At 45.0% G+C, this 15457-nt stretch overlaps 1 protein-coding gene across 1 annotated transcript; it reads right to left on the reverse strand.

The window, feature by feature from the left end:
- Positions 1 to 4166: 4166 nt before the first annotated feature.
- Positions 4167 to 5212, reverse strand: LOC100272932 (germin-like protein 2). Its single transcript, NM_001147384.1, has one exon. The coding sequence runs from the start codon at positions 5177 to 5179 to the stop codon at positions 4502 to 4504; it is 678 nt and encodes a 225-aa protein (NP_001140856.1). The 5' UTR covers positions 5180 to 5212; the 3' UTR covers positions 4167 to 4501.
- Between the last annotated feature and the right edge of the window lie 10245 nt (positions 5213 to 15457).

The raw sequence follows: 15457 nt of genomic DNA on the forward strand, positions 1-15457 counted from the left end.
GTCATGCATGGTATATGTTCATCTGGTCTCATACATGCAATCTCTTCTCTGTGCAGGGACATCAGCAACATCAAACAACCCTCATGGATCGCTCAGTCCATCGCCAAACCAGTCCTACCGCCCACCTCGCTGAGATACTTCATGCACATGATCTTATGTTTGTTGGTGTGGGTAATACTTTGTGAGATAACTTGGTATGAACTTGTTGATGTTGGTAATACTTTGTGAGATACTTGAGACTTATGTTTGTGAGTGTTGTAGACTTATGTTTGTGAAACTTGTTTGATTTGATGATATTTGTGAGATTTGTGGTCTTTGTGAGATATGTGGTGTGTATGATGTATGTGATGATTATGTGATATATCTTTTGTTTGTTTGGATGGAATAATGAAAACAAATAAAAAGGGTATTCCGATCACTTTGCCGAGTATTATACTCGGCAAAGAAGATACACTTGGAAATCGGTAAATCTTTTTTGCTGAGTGTTGTAGTCCTGACACTTGACAAAGAAGCTCCCTCTGTCAAGTGCCTCCCAGCGCACTCGGCAAAGGGACTGCCAAAGGGCCCACTGGAGCCTTCTTTGTCGAGTGCGAGGTCAGCACACACTCGGCAAATAGGGAGCCCGGACACTCGACAAAGGCTCCGTCATCGTCACTTGGCGTCGTGACAGTGACTTTTCTTTGTCGAGTACCAGCTGACACTCGGCAAAGGCCAAGAAAAAGTACTCAACAAAGAAACGGTTGCCGATGTACAGTTCACCGAGACCTCTTTGTCGAGAGTCACACATGCAAGTGTATGTTGTACAGCTAAATTCAAAATTGTCATAGCGTACATGCATTTGAATCAAGACCAGCTATGTTTTCACTTTCACTTGTAAAGGTTAACATGTTTTCCGATCCTTGCCAATCAAGCACATCCTTTTAAAAAAAATTCAAGCACATACAACTCTTGAATAAGCAAAGTGACTATCTATATTTTATGGATACAAATCTACAGTAGGTAAATATGTTACTCATCACTCGTTAGAGGTGAACTAGTCAGTTGTCCATGTTTTGCTACGTTTGTTATATATCATATAAATAGGTATTGAGATATTTATTTAAATATAATTATTGTTTATTTCTAAACACTATGGTACGTGTGCTCTGGTTGTTAACCCTAAATTTCTAAAGCAGGGGGGTGTGAACTCGAGTGCTTGCCCTTCACTATTTTTTGCGTGGTGTGGTAGCATGCGCGGGTAGGGTCAGATGTTGAGCAGGCACGATAGCTGGCTGCGCAGGCGCTGGGCTCCACAGGGCACGGCGCCAAGTTGGGACGGGAGAACCAGTTGAAACGCGTGAGACGAACTTAAATTGTCAGTGAAAAGGGTAAAGCTGTTGTATCACTAAACGTCTATATTAGTTTTTTAATAGAGTAGTATAGATACAACTAATGTTGGGTGATGTTTCTAGTTGTCATTTGAGTTATTAGATGTCCATGTTCTGTCTTTTCTATTTATTTTCTTGCAGCCATATCGAGCAGTCCCTTCACTTTCTTTTCTCCTAGCTGTTTTCTGAAAAGTGGCTAGGCTCCTTAACTGTCTGAAGCTGCAGAACGCTAAGTCGATTGCTTTTTTTTTTACCTTTTAACATATTGGCAGCGAATTTCTTGCTGCCTTTTAGATAGAAAGAAAACACGCAAGTTTATTTCAAATGGGACCCAGAGCTCACGTTTAAAAAACAAACAAACATGCGTTTCTCAAAGTTGTAGCTGAGAGCTTTGGTCATACACATGTAGTGACGTAGCGCAGTGGCTAATGTGGACAAGAGTTACTAAACTTTGTGGCGTATATATCCCAAAACCGAGAAAGTTTTTGCCAGCTTGTGTGTTACTGGAAAACCGCATCTGTGGCAAGGTTTCCGTCACGGATACTGCTACACACATACTACTCCAGTATTAAACTCAGCTTCGATTAAAGTCATCTAATAGCTCGTGATTTATTAGTTCAGAACTAGAGGTGGTGGTATATTAACGTTGATCGTATTCTAGCCGTATGGATGAATAAGTACTAATACACTAATTTTTTATGTATTTGAGAAAATTGATTTTCTTTAGTGGCACAAAATCTCTCCAAGAGAGAAAAGAATCTGAACTGTGTCAGTACTCCAGTCAAGGCCATACCGGCTGCTAATAAGGAACGGCAACATTTCTGATTTTCTGCACGCGGACAGCGCAGAGCGGAAGAGATTAAAAAAAAAAACCCATTTCTAAACACTTGAGTACTGCATTTGGCTACGCATGCACCTTTGTGCGCTCTTGTTCCACGTGTAAACTCACGCCACAGCTTGATCGTTACTCAACTCAACGCTCATATAATCGAGGATTTGTTTGCCCTTATTCAGGAGCCACATAAGAAAAAACAGCAACAAGAAAAGCTCGTATAGAGTGAGTGGAATAAACATACATTCAGCGTTTTTCTGAAGTTTTTGAACCATTGAAGTTCAGTATAAAAGTAGCTATTTCTAAATACCATGCAAATTGACAACAGAGGGAGTAATGTCTCGTCAGATAACAACGGCGGCGGTTGCTTCAGGGAGACAAGACAAGCAGGGAGGCAGAGGCACAGTGGATTATTGTCGCATACTCGCATAGATAATCCTATTTTATCTGATCGAACACAGGCTAGGTAGCCAAGAAGAGTTTTTGTGTCTATCTTTTTTAAGCGAACGAAAATACCGAGGAGGCTACTACTACAGTATATATGTTTGGAGTTCGTTCGGATCGGAGTTAGAAAAGAAGATGGTAATAAGATCTAAGAAGCTCAATCTTGCACTTATTATTTGCTTAGCAGCTAGCTAATTTCCAGACAAACGAGCAATGCAACACGCGTTGGTGGACGTAAAACAGAAACGATTTGAACTGATCTTAAATGAATATAAATGACATCAAACGGTTTGGCGTCGTTGGCTATATATTTCTTTAACCGAAATGTGTTTGTCCACGTATAGTAAAAGACGTATATATATGATAAATTCGCGAATTTTGATAACTGTTCTACTCTTTCTAAACATAACAAATTAATGGTAAGAATCTGCACCTCTATAAACACATGAAATGTGTCTAAGAATGGTTTGGTCACTCCTTAGATTTGGCTACCTGTTTTTTTTTTGTTCTGTGTGCCCGGTGTTATTTTATGGGGGTTCGAGTGACTGCAGCCTAAATTACATATCAAACTACTCAAACACATGAAATAAAGAGGATACATGGCCACATGGGTATCCACACGAATCCTAAACGGGTCATGTTTTGTGCCTACCAACGGTCATGCATCCCACCACGCCTCGGTCGTTGTGCGAACCCTGGCACTATAGGAGAATGCCATACTTGCTTGTTGCGTGGGCATTTTAAACCGTCATCTATATATATATTGTTGATAAAATGGCACACTTTCACGTTGTGTGTGATTGGGTTTCTTTATTTACAACCAACTTCGCTTAAGACTATCTTCATCATCTTACTCATTCCATCACCATATTTAAACTTTACTCTACGAACAGTACGGTGTACAATGCAAAACGGGGTTGGTCGGCTTGGCGGGCTGTCCTCGAGTGGTCTTTTGGACCTTCCCACCGAGCTGCTTCGCAGGTGGACCGCCCGGTTCGTGGGCCGTCTCCGGGAGGTCTCAGGACCTTCTTTGGATACCCTGTTCCTAGGTACCCAACAACTGTCTTCTCGAGTTCTCTACTCAATTGTAATATTGCTTCTAAGGGGGTGTTTAAATACACTAAAACTAATAGTTAGTGGCTAAAATTAGTTGAAACATTCAAACACTCTAGCTAATAGTTCAGCTATTAGCTACTTTTGGTAAATTAGTTAATAGTTAGCTAGTCATTCACTCATTTGTTAGCTAGCTAATCCAACTAACAATTTTTAGCTAGCTAACTATTATTTATAGTGCATTCAAACACTCCTTAAGTTTAATACTCATCTTAAAGGAGTAATCAAGTGAAGAGTTCTCATTGCTTCTCTCTTTTCATACTAACTTGGTTTTAGTTCTCTCTAACACATATTATAAATCAAGTTTGTGTTGTTTAGAGTTAATTTTACAGGATCGTATATTTACCCCTTCTAGGTGCTCTCATTAAACCATTAATTAGTTTCTTATATTTTTAATGAAACACACTGAAAAGGCAGACATATATATATAGATCCATTCTTATTATTACATGTAAAATGAGCAAATACATTTTTTTGAAGTAAATGAGCAAATACATTTGACCCGGAGACTAGCTAGGCAGTGAACACAGAAGCAAGAATAATCTTTACTTTTTATTACGACTGAATCTTAACGATAGTAATATAGCTTATTATACGTGCTCTGACGCACATTATTTTATTTTCCTGGCGTATCAAACTGTTGCGGATCTCCACGACGTCGCCCATTCCGTAACGAGAAATATCACGCAAAGCCATTGTCGGCGCATGCACAGTGCGCTAACAAGATGCATGCTGGGTCTCAGTCTCAGTACCCACCGGTGAACTTGGACTTGATGAGATCCACGACACTGGCGTCCACCCGTAGCGCCTTGGAGAGCACCGGCGTGGGGATCGGCGGAGAGGAGCCGAACAGCGTGAGGGGCACGAAGATGATGCCCGGTTTCTGGCTGTTGAACGACACCACCATGGTGGCGTCCTCCTTGCCGACGTTGAACTGGAAGTGCACGAGGCCGCGCGGGATGACGAACGTCTCCCCGGCGCGGACTACCTTGGAGTAGTACCTGTTCCCGGAGTCGAGGCTGCCGACGATGCCCACGAGGAGCTCGCCGCGGGTGACGAGCCCGACCTCGGTGGCGCGCGGGTGGACGTGGGGCGGGTTGGTGCCGCCGGGCGCGAAGTCGACGCGGTTCATGGACACGCCCAGCGTGTTCACGCCGGGCCACTCGGAAACGTCCAGCTCCGTCACGTTGGAGCCGTTCGGGTTGGCCAGGGGGTCGCCTCCCGTGGCGATCTTGGTCGAGAAGAGGAACTGGTCGCCGGCCGACGACGGCGGCTGGCATGGGTACCCGTTCACTGATGGCTTGCCGTTGAGGTCGGCGACGCAGAAGTCCTGCAGGGGGTCTGGGTCGGTGGCCATGGCGAGGAGAGGTGCCAGCACCAGCATGGTGAGCAATGACGCTAGGGCTTTGGTGTACTTCTCCATTATTGCTAGCTATTTGCTGTCGAGAGATCGATCAAGCCTAGTTGGTTATATGTACTTATGTATGTAGTAGTGAGAGATGGATTGTTGAGGATCCATGGAGCCCTTTATATAGAGAGGAGAGATGCATATGCATGCATGGGCTCGGGGGGCCTCGCCATGCAGCAGCCGTGTAAAATGATGTCATTTCACCGTTTATTTATTTCAGAAACACTTCATCAAACACTCTTTTCTTAGCCTAGCAAGGACAGAAAATGATTCCTCTTGTGACAAGACGTAAACAAATATGATGCATTGAATTTTCCATTGTCATGACATGCATAGAGCCGTGATATCCATGCATATAACAGGTAGGATCAGGTGAAATTAAGGCTAACACCATGGCGGTATAGACCCTTTGGAAAGAACTGGGCTATATATACCAAACTGTAATTTTTTCGGTTGGCTAGCGATCCAGGTCAGGATTTCGATGACTAACCGCTTGGCAAGAAGAGAAATGGCACCATAACCCGGTGTGTGCACTCTACCACACCTTTCAAGAAATTGCGCTACACCTCTTCTTCGATTTGTCGTTTTATCAGGCGCATTATTTGGATAGAGGTGGCATGATGGGCAGTAGTTGAAGATTTATCTCCTAATGCTTGGGGCCAACATGATTTAGTTCTCCAATGGTGGACGATGAGAGCCAGAGCCTCAATGGAAAATAGAATCGGCCTGAGAAGCCTGATTATGCTAGTGATTTGGGAGTTTTGGTGTGAGAGGAATGCGCCATTTTTTTTACCGTAAAGAGTCATCAGTTATTCCTGGATTGCTGAAGGTGCCCTGCATTCATCGAGCCTCCTTGCAAATAGCTAGTTTGTCTAAAAAAAGGGTATAGACCCTGAAGGCCTGCACAAATAATATAACAGCTAAACATCTTTGTTCATTGCGATGACGATGAACTAAATAATTTATTTGGATACTGATTTTTTTCTACGACACATAAGAACTAGAAATTTATAATATCAACATAATTTGTTTGCACTGTGCATGGTCAAGCCATACCGGCTGCTAAGGAACGGGGAATATTTTTTCTGTGCGTGCAGACACCGAGGAGCTAGCTAGGAGACACTCTACAGTGGGGCCACATGGAGCGGTGTACATGTTCTTCAGTTGGCTACGCGCCTACACACCTTACTGCTCTTGTTCCACGTCCTAATTCTTCTTGCACTTCATGATTCTTATATATATATCCGTTCTTCAAATTTTCTTTCTCCTCCATGCCGCCGTTCCGCGACTCTCTTTTTTTTTAATTATTTGATCAGTCATCTCTCTGTCCCTCTTACTTTCCTCGCTTTTCAAGGTGACAAATGTACGCTTACGGAGGTAGTAGCAAATGTAGACATAGACCCATATGGCGAATATTGTGAATGGAGTGAATTAAGTGTAACCCAACTGATTAAGTTATTATTTGTGCTGTTGTGATTTGACGTGACGTTTTGTGAATTGCTGTGCCCAATAATTCTCGTCTTCATGTTCGCACGCTTCAAGATTTGTAGGCAGCGGCTTTGATTTTGTTTGCTAGGTCAGGCCGACAGAGTGGCAGGGACAACCATATATATAATCCTATTTTGTTTGTTTATTAGGCCATGTTTGGTATATCTCTATCACCGGTTTATCAAAGAGTCGTTTAGAGCCGTTTTGTACATGTTAAACTAGGTAAAATAAAAAACAGTTTTATCAATGGAGGTTCTTAACATATGCTCTCAGAAGGGTTTTGGTTAAAGATAAAGATGTAAACAGTGGCTTCATCCAACTCACTCTCGTAATAAGAGTATGTTACAAGTAGCTGCATTATGTGTGGAATTATTTTATTGAACGGTTTGTTAGATTTACAGGATCTCTAAGAGTAGATCAGCGGGGTAATCTGTATTCTATTGAGTAATTTCGGGTTCCTAATTTCTAGAACAAAACAGTATTAGATTGTTACCGTCGTTGGGAAGCGCAGGCGTGTTGGAGGATGTAGATCCGTCCGCCATCAGGTTCGTTGATGAAGGTTGATGCAGCGAGGTTGTCGACTGCGATGAACGGCGGTGTCTTCCCGTCACTGGCTGCGCACCCTCTCAGATCGGTGTTAGGGTTTTGTCGGTGGGGAGTACGGCTCTAGTGAAACACACCATCCGAGCCGCCGGCCCCCACCCTTTTATTTATAGCGCAGTGTGACAGGGGCCCACCAACCATATAGGGTTGGGCGCCCCCGATCAGGGCGCGATCAAAGGCCCAAGATGTCCGTTGGGCCCATCTTGGTGGAGATCAATCCAACATTCTCCCCCTTGATCTCATCGTTCACTTTAAACTTTAAACTTTAACTTCAACACTTTTCACTTTACTCGTTCCATCACAGATAAGTGCATAGAGCATGTTTCATCGTCACGATCAATCGTCGATAGATTTGACAGCTACAATACACATCTCCGGTCTGAAACAGTTACTTTAACTTTAGGCCCTATTTATAGTCCAGGAATCATAGGCTTTCCCTTAAACCCATGCTGGCTACATGTTCTTTGAACATTTTGGGTGGTAAGCCTTTTGTAAGCGGATCCGCGAGCATCTTTTCACTTCTTATATGCTCAAGACTTATTATTTGATCCCGGACTTTATCCTTCACAACGTAGTACTTTATGTCAATGTGTTTGGCAGCACCACTTGACCTATTGTTGTGAGCATACTGTACTGCTGGAGCATTATCGCAGTATAACTTTAGTGGTTTATGTATGCTGTCGACCACCTTTAAACCGGGTATGAACTTCTTTAACCAGTTCACCTGCCCCGAAGCCTCAAAACACGCTACAAACTCGGCATACTCTGTGGACGATGTAGTGACGGTTTGTTTCGAGCTTTTCCATGAAATAGCTCCACCTGCGAGAGTGAACACATATCCCGATGTGGATTTTCTATCATCTCCCGCATAATCAGAATCTGTGTACCCCACTATTTGGAGTGAATCTGTTCTTCTATACGTCATCATGAGGCCTTTCGTGCCTTGCAAATACCGCAAGACTTTCTTTACCAATTTCCAGTGCTCAATCCCTGGATTACATTGAAATCTGCCAAGCAACCCGGTAACAAAAGCTAAGTCAGGGCGCGTACACACTTGAGCATACTGCAGGCTTCCGACAGCAGAAGCATATGGAACCACTTTCATTTGGTCGAGCTCGTACTGGTTCCTAGGGCATTGAAAATCCCCATATTTGTCGCCCTTGACTATTGGTGCAGGTGATGCACTACATTTGTGCATATTAAATCTCTTTAAAATCTTTTCTATGTATAACTTTTGGGACAGTCCCAATACCCCTTTTGTTCTATCTCGGTGAATCTCTATGCCCAAAACAAAAGACGCTTCACCAAGATCTTTCATGTCAAATTTTGAGGACAAAAACTTCTTTGTCTCCAGCAGTAGACTGACATCACTACTAGCAAGTAAGATATCATCCACATATAGGATTAGGAAGATGTACTTTCCATTCTTAAACTTTGCATATACACAGTTGTCCTCAACATTCTCTTTAAACCCAAAATCCTTTATTGTTCTATCAAACTTCAAGTACCACTGTCTTGAAGCTTGTTTTAAACCATAAATTGATTTCTTTAGGCGGCATCCCATGCCTTCTTTTTCTTTCACAACAAAACCTTTCGGTTGTGCCATGTAAACAATTTCTTCCAAATCCCCATTGAGGAATGCCGTCTTTACATCCATCTGATGTAACTCTAAATCATAGTGTGCCACTAATGCCATTATAATTCTGAAGGAGTCCTTACATGAGACTGGAGAAAATGTCTCATTGTAATCAATCCCTTCTCTTTGTGTAAAGCCTTTTGCCACAAGTCGCGCTTTATGTCTTTCAATATTCCCTTTGGAGTCGAGTTTTGTTCTGTAGACCCATTTACAGCCTACTGTTTTGGCTCCTTTAGGAATTGTCTCTAAACCCCAAACTTTGTTAGCATTCATTGATTCCATTTCATCTTCCATGGCTTTAAGCCACTTTGACGAGTGCTCACTTCTCATGGCTTCTTCAAATGAGGTGGGATCACCCTCCATTTGAAGTCCTTCGGTGTTGTACACCTCATAATCATCAGGAATAGCTGATCTTTTAATTCTTTGAGACCTTCTTGGGGCCTCTACATTTGGCACATCTGCTGTCTGGGGCTGTTGTTGCTCCCCCTCACTTGTGGCATCATTTTCTATAGGATCCTGAAGGATAGGTTCCTCATGTCCATTCATTGTCGCCACAGGAGAACTAACAACAGGTGTTGTCACTACAGTGTCTTGTACTGTTCGTGCAACAGGAACAGGTAATTCAAAAATTGGTTCCTGAAACATTGGAGTGGGCACATATACCCGCTTTTCCTCAAGATCAATTTTTCGACTTACCATGCTCCCCCTCATCATTTCATCCTCTAGGAACACAGCGTGTCTCGTTTCTACAAACTTTGTATATCTATCTGGACAGTAGAAACGAAACCCTTTCGATCTTTCTGGATAGCCAATGAAATGGCAACTTACTGTTTTGGGATCTAGTTTCCCAATGTTTGGGTTAAATACTTTAGCCTCAGCAGGACTCCCCCACACACGTAAGTGGTTTAGTGAGGGTACTTTTCCTGTCCACAACTCATACGGTGTTTTGGGCACCGACTTACTTGGTACTCTATTGAGAATATGAATGGCGGTTTTCAGTGCCTCCATCCATAGACTCAATGGCAAGGTAGAGTAACTCATCATACTACGCACCATATCCATCAGGGTACGGTTACGCCTTTCAGCTACTCCATTCTGCTGAGGTTCGCCCGGTGTTGAGTACTGGGCTACTATACCATTTTCCTGTAAGAACCTTGCAAAAGGTCCAGGAACTTGGCCATATGGGGTATGCCGACCATAGTACTCTCCACCACGGTCAGACCGGACTACCTTAATCTTTGAACTATGCTGATTTTCAACTTCAGCCTTAAATATCTTAAATTTATCCAACGCTTCTGTTCTTTCTTTGATTGGATAAATGTAACCAAAACGAGAGTAATCATCTGTGAATGTTATGAACGAGTCAAAACCATCCACACTTTTCATAGGAAATGGACCACATATATCTGTGTGGATTATCTGTAGAATTCCTGTGCTTCGTTTGGCGTTCTTTTTAATTTTCTTTGCATACTTTCCTTTAATGCATTCTCTGCATTGTTCTAAGTCTGAGAACTCTAATGGAGGAAGAATATCATTCTTAACTAGTCTCTCTATTCTCCCTCTCGAAATATGGCCTAAACGACAGTGCCATAATTTCGATGATTCATCATGAGTTCTCTTTCGTTTTCTGTTTTCATTCAGTGATGAGGATATATTTTCATTCATATCGCTCACGGAATTCACATTTTCACGAAGCGATAACAAATAAAGATCTTCCTTTTGAAAAGCAAGACCAACACTTTCTTTATTATTAAATATCTCACATTTGCCATCTCCAAAATGACAATCAAAACCATTATTGTCCAAACATGAGACACTAATCAAATTCCTCTGTAAAGAGGGAACATAAAGAACATCTCTAAGTACAAGTATGAAGCCATTAGCAAGCTCTAGAGGAAGGTCGCCAACAGCTTCAACATCTGCTTGCACTCCATTTGCAACTTTAATGTGTCTTTCTTTTCTTTGCATAGTCCTCGTCGAACGGAATCCCTGTAAAGAATTAGCAACATGGATAGTTGCCCCTGAGTCAATCCACCAAGTAGATTTTGAATATTGTACATACAGGGATTCATTAATGAACGTAATAATGTTCTCACCATTCTTTGCCATGATAGATTTTAAGAATTCAGGACAGTCCTTTTTGTAATGTCCTGTCTTCTTACAGTGGAGACATTGATCTTTGTTTACCATAAACTTTTTCTGTTGAGGCTGATGGTGCTGAGGAGCCTTTCCCTTTGCTTTTGCGGGAGAGTTGGCATTGGCATTAAAATTTCTTTTCTTATTATCTTTAACATAGTGGAGAGTGCCACCATTGGCAGCTTTTATTCTCTCCTCTTCTTGCACACACATAGCCATACAACGATCAAGATCCCATTTCTCGGGTTGAATGTTGTAGTTGACAACAAAGGTGTCGAACTCTTTTGGCAATGAAGCAAAAATCAAATGGACAAGGAATTCATCCTTAACATGCAGATCCATTGGTTTAAGCTTTGAGTTCATATGACTCATCTTTAGTATGTGCTCTCTTATGCCAGTGCCATTGCCTCCTCCAGAATACCTCTCTGTCATCATCTGCTTTATCAGCTGAGTTGCATATGTCTTTGAAGAGCCATAGAACTGACCCTTTATTCTGTCGAGGTATTCTGTGACAGTGTCACACTCTGGAATTGAGCCCGCAATAGAAGGCTCAACTGTATTCTTTAGCACTGCCATGCACTTTTTGTTGGCAATAACCCACTTTCTATGTTCAAGGTCATAAGCCATCTGTTTGGGAGCATGGTCCCTCTGTCTGTTCTGCCAAGCAGACTCAGCCTCATCTGTCTCTCTCACTGGTGCCACAGGCTCAGTGGGACACGGTGTGGTGACTACCCAGTCCACCTCAGCCAAAACGAAGGCTAGGTCAATCTTTTTCTTCCATTCTGTATAATTATCTCCTTTTAGGGGTGGAATATCTTTAATAAACCCCATCAAGGAGTATCCTCCTGAAATTACAATTCATGTAAGTGAGAACAAATTACATTAATTGCATGCTTCAGTTCCAACAAAAATTAAAGCATACAATTTATCCAGTTTATATCAATTCTACATCACCGTTGGGCAGAAATAGAATTAATGTAAAACAAAAAACACTATAATATTATAATATTGCTATTAATCAACGTTGGTCAGAATAATAACAATACTATAATAATATGAAAATCATATCCATTTTTCAAAATTAAATTCTCCCGTTGGTTCGAATTTAATAATGAAAATAATAACTTTGAATACGCAGCGGAAACATTAATAAAACTTTTATTCAGAAGCATAAAACAAATACTTTTCTATTCTCTAATCAAATTATCTCGTTGGTTCAAATTTGAATAGAGATAGAACATCAATAATTAAATAATGGCCTCTGAAAAAAAAATTGTTTACTGTTTCTTTCTTCTAGTTGGGCTGAAACCGGCCCGTCCAGTTTAGGGTTTGCACTAGTACATATACGTAGTGTCTTTCTTTTCCCTCTTCCAGCCGCCACACTTCTTTCTGTTAGCGTCTTTCTCGGTCACGGTAACGGCTGGCGGCTGGCTCCGAAACCGCAGGCCTCGCCCTCGGCCCTAACTTTGCGCACGCCGCCATGGCCTAGCGGGCCTCGAGCTCCAGCTCCAGCTCCCTCGACAGCAGACGCCATGGACGCCGAGTCCAAGAGTGCCGCCATCTTCTGTCTAGCGCTGGGAGGAAACAACGGCTACGCGGGCGGCGGTCTCCTTTCAGCCCGTGGCCTGCGCGCGGCCAGCAGAGAGACGAGGCAGCCGCCATGCGGCCAGCAGCAGAGAGAGACGAGGCAGCCGAAATGGCGAGAATCCGGCGGCCTCCACCCAGCCCGTGTCCTGCACGCGGCGAGCAGGCAGCCGAACGGCAAGGCAAGGCCCCTGCACTTGCACGTGAGTGCTTCCTTTTCTTTCTTTCTTTTGATTTGACGTGAGGGTTGTTTCTGTTTCCTTTTGCAGGGGTAAATCCAGTCGCCATTTGGCTTTCTTTTCTGTTGTTTTATTTCTAAATCCAAACAGATTCGATCTCTTTTCATTTTCGTTGATTAAAACTTTTCCCCAACTAGATCAACACCTAGATTATGGCTCTGGTACCATTGTTAGATTTACAGGATCTCTAAGAGTAGATCAGCGGGGTAATCTGTATTCTATTGAGTAATTTCGGGTTCCTAATTTCTAGAACAAAACAGTATTAGATTGTTACCGTCGTTGGGAAGCGCAGGCGTGTTGGAGGATGTAGATCCGTCCGCCATCAGGTTCGTTGATGAAGGTTGATGCAGCGAGGTTGTCGACTGCGATGAACGGCGGTGTCTTCCCATCACTGGCTGCGCACCCTCTCAGATCGATGTTAGGGTTTTGTCGGTGGGGAGTACGGCTCTAGTGAAACACACCATCCGAGCCGCCGGCCCCCACCCTTTTATTTATAGCGCAGTGTGACAGGGGCCCACCAACCATATAGGGTTGGGCGCCCCCGATCAGGGCGCGATCAAAGGCCCAAGATGTCCGTTGGGCCCATCTTGGTGGAGATCAATCCAACACGGTTCACATAAAATAGCTCTAAGTCCACTAGTGTTGGGGTAGTAACCCCAGTACCAAGGCCCATGGATCAAGGGAAGGAAGAAGTCTGTTCGAACTAAGCTCATGCGAAACTCGGCCTGGATAGGCAGGCCACAAACACATGCCCCCACCTCCGCTTCGATATGAAGCAGGGGTCCAATGAACCGCAAAGAGATCGGGCGCACCTAAAGCTACTTCCTCCAGTCAAGCTAAAATACGCCAAGCTCAAGGATCGACCGGACCTCGTCAGTGTCAAAACCAACATCCCGCGGATGAAGCCAACCCTCCACCGTAGAAGTTCGTCAGGGAAGTATGAATGTACGAGCGAACTACACGGCGTCATCTATCGATATATCTTATGGATAAGGTTAACCAACCATGGGTGGTAACCACATTAGACAGCCATGCGGCGACTACATCGGCTTAGTCCTCCTATCGGGGTCAAAAGAACCCCAACCCCCATGTCAAGCCCTAAGGCACGCTTATGCATGCACTGCCCTGTCGGCGTTTCGACCCCGGGGGGTCCCTGGACCGACGAGTAAAATTGTCGTTGCGTGTCCCAGCCCAGATGGGTTGGCGCGAGATGGAACACAAGGGGGGAAAACGTGGCTCGTGTTATCCTGCGCCAGGGGGATGCGCTCGTAGTAGGGGTTACAAGCGTTCGCGAGGGAGAGAGAGTGAGCCTGTTCGTCAGCCCGTCCTCCCGCGCGACCCTCCCGCATGAGGGCCCTGGACCTTCCTTTTATAGATGCAAGGAGAAGGTCCAGGTGTACAATAGGGGTGTAGCTATGCGCTAACGTGTCCGGCAGAGAGGTGCATGAGCCCTGTGTACATGCCAACGTGGCTGTCGGAGAGGTGCTAGAGCCCTGTGTACGCGGTATCGTGGCCGTCGGAGGAGCGCTTGAGCCCTGTAGAAGCACAGCTGTCGGGGCTGGTGGGACCTTGCTGATGTCTCCTTGCTTCCGTAGGAGGCTGAGAACCACCGTCGTCATGGACGCACGCGGGGAGCCATCATTACTTGTTACCAGGGCAAGCCTGGATGGGACGCCAGTCTTGTTCCCTCGTAGCCTGAGCTAGCTAGGGGTAGGGTAATGATGTATCCCCCGTGGCGTGGTCAGTCCGAGCCCAAGGTCGGGCGAGGCGGAGACTCCTCCTGAGGCCGAGGCCGGGGTCGGGCGAGGACGCGATTCCTCCCGAGGTCGAGGTTGAGGCCGAGCCCTGGGGTCGGGCGAGGCGGAGACCACCTTCCGAGGCCAAGGTTGAGGCTGAGCCCTGGGGTCGGGCGAGGCGGAGACCACCTCCTGAGGCCGAGGCCCAAGGTCGGGCGAGGCGGAGCTTCCTGTTACGCCTGAGGCTGAACTTAGCTGTTGTCAGCCTCACTCTGGCGGGTGGCACAACAGTCGGAGCGGGGCGAGCGGCGCTGTTTTCCTGTCAGGTCAGTCAGTGGAAGGGCGAAGTGACTACGGTCACTTTGACCTTGCCGACTGAGGCACATGTCACAGGATAAGGTGTCAGGCGATCCTCGCATTGAATGCGCCTGCGATACGGTCGGTTGGTGAGGCGATTTGGCCAAGGTTGCTTCACTACGAAGCATGCCCGAGCTGGGCTTCAGGCGAGTCGAGGGTGCGCCCGTTGCTTGAGGGGGCCCTCGGGCGAGGCGTGAATTCATTTGGGACTACTGTTCCAGCCCGAGGCTAGGCTCGGGCGAGGCGAGATCGCGTCCCTTGAGTAGACGAAGCCTTGACCTGAATCGTGTCCATCAGTCTCTGCAGCTTGTGCTGATGGTGGCTACCAGCCGTGTTTAGGAGTGTTGGGGTACCCCTAATTACGGTACCCGACAGTAGCCCCCGAGCCTCAAAGGGAGTGTTGGTACTCGCTTGGAGGCTTTGCCGCACTTTTTTGCGAGGGGACCGGCCTTTCTCGGTTACACTTTGTTCCGGTGGGTGCGCGCGAGCGCACCCGCCGGGTGTAGCCCCCGAG

The sequence above is a fragment of the Zea mays genome, chromosome 1, assembly GCF_902167145.1.
Source record: "Zea mays cultivar B73 chromosome 1, Zm-B73-REFERENCE-NAM-5.0, whole genome shotgun sequence".
Classification (NCBI taxonomy): domain Eukaryota; kingdom Viridiplantae; phylum Streptophyta; class Magnoliopsida; order Poales; family Poaceae; genus Zea; species Zea mays.

Excerpts from the sequence above, each read along its gene's own strand:
- LOC100272932 (NM_001147384.1), bottom strand. The coding sequence starts at position 5,179 with ATGGAGAAGTACACCAAAGCCCTAGCGTCATTGCTCACCATGCTGGTG.